This window comes from Pleurodeles waltl, chromosome 4_2 (genome assembly GCF_031143425.1).
Source record: "Pleurodeles waltl isolate 20211129_DDA chromosome 4_2, aPleWal1.hap1.20221129, whole genome shotgun sequence".
Taxonomy (NCBI): domain Eukaryota; kingdom Metazoa; phylum Chordata; class Amphibia; order Caudata; family Salamandridae; genus Pleurodeles; species Pleurodeles waltl.
In genome coordinates, this window is record NC_090443.1 from 690003825 (window position 1) to 690019980 (window position 16156).

Sequence of the window (16156 nt, forward strand, 5' to 3'; positions counted from 1 at the left end):
TACTTAACCCCTACTACCTCTCTACTGTCTGACCTTTTCCCCCAGTGTATGGTAACTGAGTTGTGACTTTCCCTTCCAATTTCAGAGATGTGGCTCCCAGTGTGTGACATCTGCTTTGTTTCCCCATGGACTACAGCTGTGTGACAGTGGTATGTTGGCATCACAATGTAAATATGCATTTTGGGACGGTAATGTCTAATACATTAGTACAAAATCACAGCCAGACTCCTGATTGTTTCAATAACTGTGTTTATTTCAGTGCTCTATATTGGTGGGTGATTGCAAATCGGTGAGGGGTGATGGTGGAGGATTGTCCATGGCAGAGTCCAGACTATTAGTCTCACAGGTGCAATGTCCAAATGCCTGTGGAAAGTGGAGCATGGGCAGTATAAGAATGGACAGGGTGTCAATGTGGGACAGTGGGATGACAATCAGGGAGGCATCCTTTCCTGGCAGGGGTCTAGGCATCTTACTCTGTCTTCTTCCTGGATCTCAGGGCCCGCTTGCAGGGTGGTTCTCCTTCTGCAGGGGGTGGGGTGCTGGTGGCCTGTTGGTCCTGTGGCGGGGCCTCCTGTCCACTAGCGCTGGCGGAGGTGGTAGGCAGTTCTTGGTCCATGCTAGTGTCAGGGGCCCTTTGTCCTGCCACAGTGTCCCGCAATGTGGTGACTACCTGATTCAGAGCCCCTACAATGGTGGCCAGGGCGGAACTGATGTTTCGTAGTTCCTCCCTGAACCCCAAATACTGTTCCTCCTGCAGAAGCTGGATTTCCTGAAACCTGACCAGGACCGTCGCCATCGTCTCCTGGGAGTGGTGGTATGCTCCCATGATGTTGGAGAGGGCCTCGTGGAGAGTGGGTTCCCTTGGCCTGTCCCCCCCTGTCGCACAGCAGCCCTCCCAGTTCCCCTGTTTCCCTGTGCCTTTGTCCCCTGGACCGTGTGCCCACTACCACTGCCCCCAGGTCCCTGTTGTTGTTGGGGTGGTGGGTTAACCTGGGTGCCCTGTAGTGGTGGACACACCGCTGATTGACGTGTCCTGGGGACTGAGGTATGGGCCCGCTGGGTGGGTGCTGTGCTGGTGTTGCCAGAGGGGGGACGGTCTGCTATGGGCTGTGGTTGTCTGAGGGGAACCGACTGTCCCGAGGTCCCCGATGGGCCAGGCTGGTCATCTAGATCCAGGTCGACAAAGGTGCTGTCCTCACTGTGGGCCTCTTCTGGGGGTGGAGTGGACATTTGTGGACCCTCCTGCGCGGTGATGTGGCGTTCGGGTCCTGCAGGGGTATAAAAGTATGGTTATTGCATTTGTGTGTGCCATAGCGTGTAATGGGTGGGTGCCCTTGTACCCCAGTGCTGGCATTCCCGTGTGGGGGCTTTTGTGACGGTGATTTGGTGGGGGATGGGTATGTGCAGTGGGCATGCTTTGGTGATGGGTGTCCATGCTTTGTGGTCGCATGCAGGGCTTGGTGTTGGGAAGGGTGGGCTGTGATGTGGAGACATTTGCAAGGAGCAGGATGTGATGGGGGTGAGGGTGAGGGTGGGGGTATGAGTTGGCATGCTGGTGGGGTGGGGGGGATGAAGTAGTGAAGATGAGACTTACCAGAGTCCATTCCTACAGATACTCCTGCGAGGCCCTCAGGATGCAGGATCGGCAAGACTTGCTCCTCCCATGTTGTAAATTCTGGGGGAGGAGGAGGGGGTCCGCCGCCAGTCTGCTGCACCGCGATGTTGTGCCTGGATACCATTGAACGCACCTTCCCCCGTAGGTCGTTCCGCTGCTTCCTGATGTCGTCCCTATTTCTTGGGTGCTGTCCCACAGCGTTGACCCTATCGACTATTCTGCTCCATAGCTCCATCTTCCTGGCAATGGTGGGGTGCTGCACCTGTGTCCCGAAGAGCTGTGGTTCTACCCGTACAATTTCCTTCACCATGACCCTGAGTTCATCCTCTGAGAACCTGGGGTGTCTTTGCGGTGCCATGGGGTGGTGTGGGTGATGTGTGGGGTGGATTGTGTGGTGATGTGTATTGGTGTGAAGTGCGTGGAAATATTGCTGGGTGAAAGTTAAATGCGCGTCTGGGTGCTCAGTTCTCTTTTTCTCAGTGCGTGGTCCCGATTCTGTAGAAGTGGGTGTTTGTGGGTGATGTGGGTGTGTGTTTTATATTGTATTGGGTGTGTGGGAGTGGTGTGTGTATGTGTATCAGGTGTGTGTATTTGTAATTGTCCAATGTGGCGGTGTTTTGTATGTGTGTGTGTATTTTGAGCGCGGTGGTGTGTACCGCCAATAGAATACCGCGGTTGAAAGACCGCCACGTGGATTCGTGTGTCGTGATAGTGTTGGCGTATTTCTGTTGGCGTGATGGTGGAGGTTTGGTCTTCGCCAGTTTCTCGCTGGCCTTTGGTGTGGCGGACTTTTGTGGATGTCTGTATTTTGGCGGTTTGCCTGTTGTGGGTCAGAATGACCGTGGCGGTTTACCGCGGCCGCGGCGGTATGTTGGCGGTCTTCTGACAGCGGTAAGCGGCTTTTACCGCCAAGTTTGGAATGACCACCTAAATGTATGTCTTATAGTGATGGTGTATTTATTAGGACCATTGGAGAAGAAAAGTATAAGCATTAAAATTCTCTCCTATTCTACTAATAAAACATTTGTGGTCAGCCTTCGACTCCCAACAATTACAGAGGGAAGTAATTTGATTGTTAAAAATACTGATACATCCCTCCTGAAGGATTTATTCATGTAGGAAATTAGGTTCTGGTTGAGGGGAATGAAATCCTGCTCAAGCAGCAACTACAATTCCTGTCCAGGTGAACCAAGAGCAAACCCCAAATTAACCTGTGCTCAACATATGGTAGATTGGCACAAGAGCAGCCAGGCTTAACTTAGAGGCAATGCATAAAGTATTAATGCAGGACACAAACAGCAATACAGTGAAAATACAACACAAGAAAATTCCCATACAAATTTAGTAAAACAGAGTAAATTTAATCAATTATTTGAGGATGAAAGAACAAAAATCCAATCAGTAGAACCTGATATATGCAGTTTTAAACCATGAAGTAGAAACAGTGCTTAAAAGCACAAAGCGCCAACTGTGGTTGTCAGGTTGCACCACACTAGGATAAAATCACAAGGCCAGACTAACTGCGATGGAGCTAGGGCAGACTACAGGGGCCAAGTTAAGCCCTCTGAACAAACTACCTTAAATCCTGAGTGCGAAGCGTTGCAAGGTCCTGCATCGAAGATGCATTGTGCAGCAATTATTTGGAGCTGCGATGCGAGGTCCTGTGTCAAGGATGCATCGTGCAGTGGTGGTTCCAGGGAGCTGCGGGGCTGCGATGCGAGGTCCTGTGTTAAGGATTCATCACGCAGTGGCGGTTCTGAGGAGCTGTGATATTCTGCATCTGGGATGTGTCATGCACTGGCGGTTCCAATGCAAGGTGATGGGTTCAACTGTGTTGTTCCTGCATGAACCACAGCTGGGCTTGCACACCAACTTCAGGCTCACTTCCAAGGGTCCAGGACTAGGGTGGCACCACTTCGGGGGCAAGATTCAAAGCAGACCAAGTTCAGGTGCAGTGTTCAAGGTGGTTGGAGTCTTTAGTGTCTCTGATCAGGAAGCCAGCCAACTAGCACTTGGAGTCATTCTGCTGGTCCTGGTTTCAAGATACAGGACCAGTCCTTCTTACTCATGCAGTAGAGTAGCAGGGAAGCAGAGTAGCAGTCCTTCTTGCCGCAGAGCAACACAGCAGACCTTCTTCTGAGTCTTCCACAGGTCCAGATGTATACTGAAGAGTTGGGTATGAGGGTCCTATATTTATATTTGGTGCCAGCTTTGAAGTAGGAGAAGGTCCTGGAGGTTTCTACCTCCAAAGGTGTTTAGTATTTACTGCTTCTCTGCCCTGAACTCAGCGTGTATGGGGGCACAAAAGATTAGCTTGAAACACTTTTTGAGTTTGCTAAGGTGTAGAGCCTTTGTGATGTGCAAGTGTAGTAGGTGACTGCTCATTTTCCCTTTTCAACACACAGATGGCCCACCCTGCCAACACTTATTCCTCTTTGTCTCACTGCCTGGTAATAATACACTGTCAGCTATACCTAGTCATACTACCCAGGATCATACTGCAAGCACCAAATAGTTAGGTCAAAAAACAGAAGAACTATCCAAGAGTGGCATTTTCAGAATTGTGACCTAAAATCCAAATTCGCCATTAAAGAGGGTTTTAAATGACAGTTCTTTAGAGACCAAATTCAATATTCCAACCTGCTCCCAATTGAATGTTAACACTTAATAAGTGTAATAAGGTAGCCCACTGTTATCCTATGGGAGAGGTAGGCCATGCAGTAGTAAAAACAAATTCAAGAGATTTTCACTACCAGCACATGTAAAAGTTGAAAGTACATCTCCAACGTTTAAAATACACTGCACTCTGTCCTATGGGCTTTTTAGGGTCTACCTTAGGGATGAACTATGTGTACTAAAAAGGAAGGTTTGGGCCTGGCAAAAGGTGTTTTTGACAGGTCGAAATGGCAGTTTAAAACTGCACATGCAGGCTGCAGAGACATGTTTAATAGGCTACTTAAGTGAGTAGAATCACCACCTCTGCAGGCCCATTAGTAGTATTTAATTCACAGGCCCTTAGGACATGTAGTACCATTTTACTAGGGACTTGCAAGTAAATTAAATGTGGCAATTGGGAAGGAATGCAATGCCATTGTTTAAGGGAGAGAGCACAAGCACTTTAGCACTGATTAGCAGTGTTAAGTTTGCAGATGTCTAAAACCAACAAAAACAAATTCAGCAAAACCGGAGGAGTAAGGCAAAATATTTGGAGGAAGATCATCTTAAGGTTGACAGCTCTACAGCTCCTCAGGTAAATTTTGGTATAGCCTGGCAAATTCCTTTCTTTGTCCAGAGAGGTTAACAGACATCAACCAAGAGGTCAACCATTTCTTGTCCCACATTCTTATTTCTCTCTGATAAACTGCAAAGAGGCTTCTAGTGACAACCAGGGGTCCTACAGCTTGCTTTGCTTTTCTTTAATTTTACATGGACTCTAGTAACACCCTTTGTTTTTGTGGTTAGCAGCACAGGTGTGCAGCAACATTGGCTTTTATTCGTGTCAGCATCAACGTTACAGCACTCCTGCCTGTGACTAGAAGTCTTATTGCTGCTCCACAAGGACAACTTTGAATGTGTACACCTCTTCTTCTGTTTGCTTATGTGAATTATCTTTACTCTTTAAGGATGGTAGAGCCTGGAAAGTGTTTTATTGCCTTGCTCCTCATATAGCTCTCCTTTATTTGTTTGCTTTTCCCTGTAAGCAGGTTTGCCTTGCAGAGCATTATTTTTTATTTTTTATTTTTATGTTCTCTACTTTTCCTTTCAGTCATGCCCTGGGACAAGGTTGGCCATCGCAAAGCATTTACATCCTGATGTAGAAGCATTTTTGGGCCATGCAGTTGTGAGCATCACTTTTCGCTGGCAGAACATATATAAGTCATCCAAGAAAGAAACAAATTTTTATGACTCAGAACAGAAATAAATTTAGATGACTAAAGAGAGCAATGGACATCAATGACCAAAGATAGTAATGAAAATCAATGTCATTATTGCACATCAAGCACTCCAGGCTGTAATGAACATCAATCGCAACTGGTATTACTGATCTTCAGTCTGCCCTGGCAGGATTGTATACCAGCCGTCCCTGGCAGCACTGAACAGCAATGACTTCTCTCAATAATTACCCCAAATGGCCCCAGGCAGTAATAAACTTCTGTGGCCCTCAGAAGCAAAGGACTTCAATGGTGTCTGGTAATAATGATCATCAATTATTTCTCTCAGTATTAAACATCATTGACCTCAGGAAATATTCAAGATCAAAGCTTTCAGGCAGCAATGAACATCAGTGGTCCCAGACTCTCCATATGCTGCAACTGTCTGCCTTACGGGCTGAGCTGGGCCCTCATAGTGCGCCTGCCAAAACATTTTGTGAGGTGGATGGTGACAACTGTCAATTAGATGCTTCATCTTCCATCTTGAATGGTCCTTCATACACCCCCCTCTTACAAGTATTAAAAGCCAAACTCTTGCCCAAAATAACATACGGGAGTGATGTACAAAGAGGTAGAGAGACAGAAATCTTAAATCACACAGTGAGCAAAGGATACCGGCTCATCTTCAATCTTCCTAAATTTACTTCCCCCACTGAACTGAGACTGGAGTTTGACCTACTGGATCAATCCCTGGCAAGACGCGGTGCATATATTAACTTTTGAAGCAAAGCCCGAGGTGCCACTTCGGACTCCCTTATCTTCCATCTGTGGCAGGAGATTGAACCCAAAAACACCTCCCCATTCAGAGACTACCTAGACAACTCACTTAGGACGACTGGGCTTACTGACCTCTGGAGGACCTCAATCCCACATAGCGCCTTCAAAAAAGCAGCTGGGAAATCAATCAGGCTTCAATCACTGCTGGAGGACAAAGAAGCCTGTTCACGGAGATCTCACGCGTGGATGACTCTGTATACCTACACGTCTCTGGCCCCACAGCCATATCTAGGCCAGGGCTTCTCGAGACAAACAAAGGAGCAATTCTCAAAGCATCGACTAGGGCTTTTGCCATGTGCTCTAAGTGCAGCCCTCTGGCTGAGAGATGCATCAAACACTACCTGCCGCTTATGCGGTGTGGGCACAGAAGATCTTCTACATGTCCTCTGTTCATGCAATCATCTTGTATCAGAAAGAAAAGCTTTACTAAAGAACACATTCAATCGGAAGAGGCCTACGGACAAGGAGGCAAGCTGTGCTGGCGTGTTTTGCATTTGGGGATCTGCAATTGAACTGCGCCCTAGTGAAATTTCTATCCCTGGTAACACAAAAGCAGCATTCAATAAAGCAACATCATCCTCCATCAACACCTCATAGGTCCCCCAGGTATAAGACGTCTGCCATTGGGATAAACTGGGCCGGTCCTGGTGTTTCAATTAACCAACTAGAAGGGAAATATGCAAGGCTGCGCCAACTGTTTTATGCAGTGGTTCCTGGTAACCACGTAAATAAACAAATAACAATAATAATATATTAGGGAATGGCTGGGAAACTGGGAAGATTGGATGAAACTACAAGATTGCCTTTTTTCAGTCTAAACACTTGATTTTCGTATCCAATTGTATTAAGAGATGTTTTAATCACAAATGGAATGAGTAATGTTTTGAAGAAGCAAACAAATTGTTATGGGGACTGGACAGCTCAATTTAGTTATTACAAATGCTTTTTATATGCCTTAGGAATGAGCACACAAACAAGCAATATGAGCATGTGTAAATCAATAAGATTGCTAACGATGACTTATTAACAATATGAATGTATTTTAAAATATTTTACACATTGTTCTGGTTTTAAGTAACTAAACAATAAACCTTTAATTTACCTTACCATCTTCCTCCACCCCAGAATTGTCAATGATGGAGGATGGAGCAAATAGCTGTCAGTTGTCATGCCTTACGCTGTCATTGAGAAGCTACTGTACTCCAAATAGAACCCAGGAGCCCTACAAGAATTGTCAGGTGCACAGTGTCCTTGGCTGCTTCTGGCTATCTCCAAGTTGCTCACCCACAATGCATGACTGGCCAGGGAATGCTTGATGAGAGTTAGGTGCCACCCTCCATGAATTCACTGTCACACTATGCATTTTGAAATGGCCACATTTTGCTTGGGTTTGGGACAGGATGGTTTGTGAAAGGTTGTGGAGGACAACATGCTCTTTGCACCCTCGCCTTGGGCAATATGTGGAGTGGGGAATGCATGGATTGCGTGTTTATGGCCACTTGGCCTGATGAGTTAGCTAAATTTGTATTGGAGTGTATTTCTGCAGCTCTTTGCCCAGGCCATTGAGAGTTTTACAAAAGTGGAGGTGGGAAGACTCCATGAATGCTGCAACATGCCCACGTTTGGGCAAGGTTTGGAGAGTTTTCAAACATGTCCCTCTTCCTGCTGTTGAGGCAACCTTCATTTGAAGTAATCATCCCGGGTCATTATTGTATAAGGCATTCTTCAAGGATTTTCTGATCCTACAATGAACAATCCCTCAATCAATCAGGTTATATTTTTTCTAATTATTTTCAGAACTGGATTTTAGGGATAGCCCCAGAAAAGTTATTCGTAGCATCAACCTTTTGAACCCCACCTGCTGTCTTTTGGTAAGGACAATATGTTAGAAAAAAATGGATAGATTTACTCCAAACCTTAAAATGGTGTGTTCTGCATAAATAACTTTATGCCACGTTTAGGAACATTTTGTTCTTCAGTTTTTTTACAACATTGAGCCAAACGTTTCATTGGATTATAAAAGAAAGTAATTCTTTTTTTACTTACTAGCCCTTTTTAACTCTGTTACCCATTGGCAGATCTGCAAAGTACTTGACACAGAATGTTTAATATGGCAAATTGTATGGATTCAACAAAAATACTTTTTTAATCACTGACTCTGTAATGTATATATAAGTATGTATGTCGTGTTTTGATGATAGCCCATATGTCTTAACAATAGTTTATTTTTAAATGATGTAGAATAAATTATTTAAATCAGGCATTATTATATAATATACTTAAAACCTTCTTTTGTTTCTGCTCCTCCAGGAAATTGTGAAAGATGCGAAAATTCGTAAGGCCCATGCACTTCATAAGGTTACTGTCCTAGCATATGGAGCCATGGTGAACAAGTACTGTAGCTCATCTCCAGCATGTCCGGAAGATGTGCTTAAGGTAAATATGTATGCCCTGAAATTTAGAACCCTGATAGGATGGCAGAAAATGTAATCCATATGATAATGTTTAAAACTAAGGCAAAAGCACTGCTACTCGATTCATGCATGCAACAAAGTTTCCATTCTTCTGTCTGAAGGACTTGTGAGTGAACTGAACCCATGCAATACCTTTAGTGGTTAAAGTGCAGTTGTTCAAAATGTCTAACAGTTCTGAAAGTGGGATCCATACAGGGCAGCTCTCAGGGCAGGAAAGCACATACCACACAGCAATGAAGAGCTCTTTTTAGAGGAAAACACAGTGATTATTAGAATGTATGGACGAAGATCCTATGGTGGTCAAACCAAACGCTTTTCTCTAATTTTATGTGTACCTTGAGTGCAGGTGGGTAGCTATCACTCGCAATAAATCGGAGGGGTAAACTTAAGATGGGAGAAATCAACAATGCTCGATACTTTTGCACGGCACTGCCATTCGACCTGATACTGCTTTGTATTTACCATTCCGGCAGGGCACAAGACATTAATTCACAAGGATTCACAGTGATCCTACCTCAGTTATGTATTTTTTAACTTATCTTTATTGCATCTTCATACATCATATAGCACATACTTCATTTTGATCGCATACTGTGGATGCGCTTTGAAAGTGAGTTAAAGATACTGATCAGATCACTCTAAGGGGGTCATTCCGACTTTGGTGAGCGGCGGAGGCCGCCCGCCAAAGTAACCCCGTCGGAAGACCGCTCCGCGGTCAAGAGACCGCAGGGGTCATTCCGACTTTCCCGCTGGGCCGGCGGGCGACCGCCAAAAGGGCGCCCGCCGGCCCAGCGTGAAAGACCCTGCAACAAGGAAGCCGGCTCCGAATGGAGCCAGCAGAGTTGCAGGGGTGCGACGGGTGCAGTGGCACCCGTCGCGATTTTCACTGTCTGCAAAGCAGACAGTGAAAATCCTGCTGGGGCCCTGTTAGGGGGCCCCTGCATTGCCCATGCCAGTGGCATGGGCAGTGCAGGGGCCCCCAGGGGCCCCACGACACCCGTTCCCGCCATCCTGTTTCTGGCAGTGAAAACCGCCAGAAACAGGCTGGCGGGAAGGGGGTCGGAATCCCCATGGCGGCGCTGCAAGCAGCGCCGCCATGGAGGATTCCCCCTGCCGGTGGAAATCCGGCGGGAAACCGCCAGACCCGGCTGGGAGACCGCGGCTTTACAGCTGCGGTCAGAATGCCATATGAAGCACCGCCAGCCTGTTGGCGGTGCTTCCGGCATCCTCCACCCTGGCGGTCATAGACCGCCAGGGTTGGAATGAGGCCCTAAGTGTCCCAGGCAATATGCAGCATATCAGTCGGGTATTGTATGAACGGGGGCTCTTGTGGAGCTACCTGAGATAACATAAGCTACACATGCCACTCCGATAATTGATCAATGGGGATCCAAGGCATTGTCCCTGGTCTGGAGCATACTTAAGATCCAAGTTAGCATTCCAAAAGGGTCTGAACTTTGCAAGCTTTTATGCAATTAACAACAGATTACTATAACATGAAACTAAAAAGTGTGTGCAGCTGTGGTTCAGTGAATGTGTTTATGGTTGGCTTCTGTATAAAGAGGGTTGTGTGGGGTAAGATAGGCCTGTGTCTGTGACAACTCCCTGAAGCTCAGTGTGTAGTACTGTGGTCCCCTTGTGATACACAAGGACTGCATCAACTGTCCACGAGGAGGCATCGCCATCATCCACAGAAACACCCTCTGCCTCACTACTAGTTCCGATGACCATGCTCCCGCCATGAAGAACCTCAATTTCCAGATCCAGACAAGCCTGAACACCACACTTCATGCACCCTCGTCTACAGACACCCCGACCCCATCCCCCCAAGTGAATCCATAGCCAACTTCTTTGCACACCATGCCCTCACCTCAAAGGACTACATCCTCCTCAGCGATCTCAACTTCTACCTGGAAAACTGTAACAACCACAACACACCTTCCCTACTGGAGAACCTCACCACCCTGGACTCAAACAACTGGTCACTTCACCAACCCACTCAGCAGGACATATACTCTATCCAGTCTTCTCCGCTAGCAAAGACATCCACGTCACCCACACCTCCGAACTGCACTGGACTGACCACCACTGTGTCCACTTCTCCTTCACCAAACCTACTGAACATCTACGCACCCACCGCCATCCACGAAGGAGCTGGAACATGGTCTCTGAAGATCAACTTGCCACCGCCCTCCGCCAAACGCCACCGTCGGCCACCACAGATGCCAATTCATCAGCATGAAACCTCCACCAATGGATCTTCGACTGTGTCAACATTCTGGCCCCCCCCTTAAGAATCTCCCTGAACTCAACCTCCCAAGAACAAAGCCAGCAGGTTCTCCCCCGCCTTCCAAGAGTCCAAGCGCACCTGCAGAAGGCTCAAGAAAAGGTGTAAGAGGAGCAAGACCCCAGCTGGCCATGCAGCCTCCAAAACCGCTGTCACCACACACCACCGCCTTATCAGAACCACACAAAAAATGACCATTCAGGAACGCTTTAATGCCAACGCACACAACAGCTCTTCACTGTGATCAGAGAACTCACCAAACCCTGCACAGACTCCATAGACATCCCCCCTCCCAATTCCTCTGTGACAACCTTGCTACTTTCTTCCACCGCAAGACATTAGACATCTGTGACAGCTTTGGCACCCAAGATTGTACCACCCCACCCACAACCAACCCACCCAAAGAATCCAGTTCCCATCTGACCCTGCACAACTGGACCTCTCTCTCCACTCTCTCCACTCTCTCCACTGATGACACCCTGGAGATCATGAAAACCATCCACTCCGGAGTCCCCTCTGACCCATGCCTCCACCACATCTTGCACCGAGCCAGTGCCAAGATCACCCCCGAACTATGCCACACCATCAACTGCTCCATCGAGTCTGCCACCTTCATAGAAGACTGGAAGCACGCAATAAATTAACCCACTGCTGAAGAAATCCTCGGCCAATCCTACTGACCTCAAGAGCTACAGACCCATCTCACTGCTCCCCTTCCCAGCCAAAGTAATCAAGAAGCTTCATTAATGCCCAACTCACTGAATTTATGAGCAATCACAGAACCAAGACTGCACTCCTCGCAGCAACAGACAACATTAGCACTCTCCTCGATCAAGGTGAAACCGCAGCCCTCATCCTCCTGGACCTCTATGCCACCTTCGACACCATCTCCCACCACACCCTCTGCACTAGACACCACAAAGCTGGGATCCGCAGCAAAGCCTTAGAGTGGATCCACTCCTTCCTCACCGGCCAAACCCAGAAAATCAGGATCCTGCCGTTCTCACAACCGACAGAGAACAGCTGCAGAGTTCCTCAGGGCTCCTCTTTGAGCCCCACCTTCTTCAACATCTTCATGGCCCTCCTCGCTAACATCGTAAGATACCACAGACTCATCATCATCTCCTATGCCAATGAAACCCAACTAATCCTCTCCCTCACGACAAGCCCACAGCTGCAAAAAGCAACTTCCACAACGAAATGAAGGCAGCTGCTGCCTGGATGAAGGACAGCTGCTTGAACCTCAACTCCGACATGACCGCGGTCTGCATCCTTGTTTCCAACTCCTTAGCCTGGGACAACTCCTGGTGGCCCTCAGTACTCGGAACTTCCCCCACACCCACTGACCAAGCACGCAATCTGGCATCATCCTCGACTCCTCGCTGTCAATGAACCGCCATGCAAACGCCATATAATCCTTGTGTTTTCACACACTCCGCCCGCCCCGAAAGATCTTCAAATGGATCCCAATTGAGTCCAGGAGAACAGTCACCCAAGCGATTGTAACCAGCAAACTAGACTATTGCAACACACTCTATGCTGGCAGCACCCAAAGATTCCAAAAGAAAATGCAGAGAATCCAGAACGCCTCAACCAGACTCATCCTGGACATCCCCTGCCACAGCCACATCTGCAGTCACCTGAGGGACCTTCACTGGCTCCTGATCAACAAAAGAATAATCTTCAAGGTCCTCATGCATACATACAAGGCCCTTCTCAACATCAGACCTCAACTACTGCCTGACCTTCCAAACGCCCACCAGACACCTCTGATATGCCGAAATGGCCCTCGTCACTACCCCAAGGATACGCAAGAACTCAACTGTAGGAAGATCCTTCTCTTACCTTGCTGCAAAAGCTGTTCCGCTACACCTCAGGCAATCACCCTCACTACCTCAATTCAAGAAGGACCTCATTTACATTAATGAGGAAGGAAACCCTCTGCAAGTCCTTGTGAAGGGCGCATCCCCAGGAATAGATGCCTGTGAGGGATGGCAGACCTCCATACCAGCACTGGCATTCTCAAAATATTGTAAGCACAGTGTCAGGGGTTGACATTTTTCAAAAAGTGGTAGACTGTGGAGAAGAATTAGAGAGAGCATGCATTGGTCTCAAGAGCCACACTTTCTCAACCGATGCCTGGTGCTGACATTCATAAAGTGGAAGCTGTCCCTTATACACAGCTTCAACTTGCATGCCACAACCTTTCAGGTGTTGGTACTCTAACCTAGGTTTGCGACTGCAGAAGTGGTGCCAAAACATTTATACATATTTTTGCACGTCACATGAAATTTGATTAGCAAAGACTGGCAATGTGGATATTGTGCATTGTAAGATGTAATTTGCGACTTACAATGATTCTTTATTTCATTGTGATTGAGGTTTTTCTTGTCTATTCTAAGCAGATTCTAAAGTGCATGGCTACCCGAAGGCTTCCGAATGGTAGCTAGACCGCAGGCCACAGTTAAAGCACGTATAATGAGATATTAGTTAATTGGGAAAGAGCCATTGTTTTTAGCTGTTTCATAAACAGTGTCACCTTGTGTACCATCCTTAGTTGTGTAGGGAGTGAGTTCCATAGCTCTTGGACTAGATGAGAGAAATAATGTCCTCCCCATTGAGTCCTTTGTATTTTAGACACCTTCAGAAATCATGTAGTGGATGATCGCAGAGCTTTGTTTGGGGCATTAGGTGTCAGCAAGACACTTAGTAGAGATGGGCCTTTAGTATACAGTCCTTTACCGTGAGGCAAACGGTGTGTGGGTTAGGAGTATGTTTCTCTGGGGTGGAGCTAGTTATATTTTTTTGTACTTTGTAGGGCTCAGTATATTTCAGAGATTCTTTTTTGAAAGTATGTTGCAAATTCATTGCAACGTTCTACTGTGGGTTCTGAGAGATTGCCGTCAGACGTTAATATGGTGAGGGATTTGACAATTTAGAATAATTCTCTTGGGGAATTTGCTGCCTTGTAAATTTTTATTTCAAAATAGGAAGCTTGGGCCTTCTTAATTTTTAGGTGAAAAATCCTAATGGCTATACAATAGGTGTGTTTCTTGCGTTCATCATACATTTTCCTCCATTTCCTTTCTAACTTTTTGCATTCTTTTTTAAGGTTGGTAAGTGAGGGGTGAACCAAGGGGAGGATTTTCCCTTGTGGCCTAGTTTAATCAATGTCACTGGGATAACATAATCTAGGGACTGTTTCACCGAATTTTGGAATGTATTATATGATAGATTGGGATGATAACCTAGGGTAGGAGTTAGAAGATGCAAGAACAGAGTTCCAGATTTCCTTGTTGAGTTTTGACCTCTAAGGTCAATTCTACTTACTGAATTAGTGCCTGTTGATGGCAATTTGCAGTGCAACATCATTAGTATCTGGAAATGGTCTGACCACAATATGTGACAGGGCTTTTTGACCTTCAGATTGGGGTCATTACTAATAACCTGGTCGGGGAGATGCCCTTCTGTATGGGTAGGACCCACTACTCTTTTTGTTCATTAAAGGGAGCCAAGGTCATGTACTATGTGTGACGATACTGGGTAATTAGTGCCATCAAAATAAACATTAACATCCTCAAAAGGGTTAGATTCATTTTTTCCAATTGCTAGACTGGCAATATGATCTAGGAGGACCTTTGAGAACATGGAGTACGATCCTGGGGGTCTGTAGACTAGGACCCCTGAAAACGAGAATGGCTGGGACATAGTTATGGACAAGGGGAGGTCCTCACACTCAGGGAAGGGAAGAGGATTATATGAGCATCTCAATGGGTCTTTAAGTATTAGGGCTATTCCTCCACCAGCTTTATTTACCTGGTCTCTCCTGCATATTTTGTATCCCTGCTGTAGAGGAAGACAATTTCTGGGCGTTCGTCCTCAGTAAGTGCAAAAAGCTCAAGTTTGTGACAGTCGAGGGGTCTGCAATTGATTAAAAGCAGACTCCAGCCTTCTGCTGAGAAATGCTCAGTATTGTCCATCCTGGTCACATAGAGAGAACTGGCAGTTTGTGCATTGTCGCTCTGCACTTTCTAGGTTTATGAGGTGACATTCATTATTGCTTGGTGTGTTACTTAGGGCATATAATTGTTGGGGGAAGTAACAAACTTTACTTGTAGAGACTTGGCCGGAGTTCCTGGCCCCTGTTCCCATCCAGGTGCAGATGGCCACAGCCTGGCTTGCCTTTGCCACTGTGCGCGTCTGATACACGCCCATAGCCCAGCCATCATTTATGCCGGGGAATGCTAAAGAAGGGTAGGCGACTATTAAAAAATAAGGTGCACATCATTCATTTTCACTTTCCTGTTCCTGAAAATTCGCCCTCTGAATGTTTTAGCCTAACAACACAATAAAAACAAGGATTAGCAGTGTTTTCTAAAATATGTTTTTCCTGGAGGAGTGCGGTGCAGCGTGTGACTGTGAAAGGTTGCATTTTTTTCCACTGTAGGCTTTGTAAGTCCAAAATCCGTTGATACACGTGGGGCCCAAACCTTTATCATATGCCAAGTTCCTATTGCAGTGTCCATGTCTCAATTCTTTAACTACCAGAAGTGCCCGAGCTTGACATCTTTGATGGGTATCTAAAAAGTGCCTCTTTGCTTAATGGACTGAATGGGACAGGGTAGATGCTTTTGTGTTATCAAGAACAAATGATGCATGATGAGATAGGAAACAGGCTGAACAGTACCTTACTAGCACACAGACTGAACTGGAGTGCAGAGGCTGGCTCGTAGCTGGTGACAGCTGATCCCGGATGGCTACCATTTTGTAAACCAAATGGCTGGAACATATGAGCATCCTTTTAAATCATAACATGGACGATGGCGTCTGCCTGTAAAAAAGTACTGCAGTAGTTGAGTCAATAGTTAATGGCGTAGAGAGACATTGGTATAGTACTCTCATGCATAATAATAATTCTTCTCAGTAAACAACATATGAACAGTGTTGTATTTCACACCTCAATGCTCGCGCAGGGTGCATGCCAATAATTACACCAAACACTGAAGTGCTACCACACTGGAGCCGCGGGTAAAACAACAATCCAAACTCCCGCGCTCCGCTTTATTTTATA

At 46.5% G+C, this 16156-nt stretch overlaps 1 protein-coding gene across 1 annotated transcript in view; it reads left to right on the plus strand.

Moving 5' to 3' along the window:
• LOC138293200 (vitellogenin-A2-like) overlaps positions 1-16156 on the plus strand; it is a 383104-nt gene that overhangs the window by 85967 nt on the left and 280981 nt on the right. The window contains exon 10 of the mRNA XM_069232287.1: positions 8635-8760. Coding sequence (XP_069088388.1) covers positions 8635-8760 — 126 coding nt within the window. The remainder of the gene's footprint in view (positions 1-8634; positions 8761-16156) is intronic.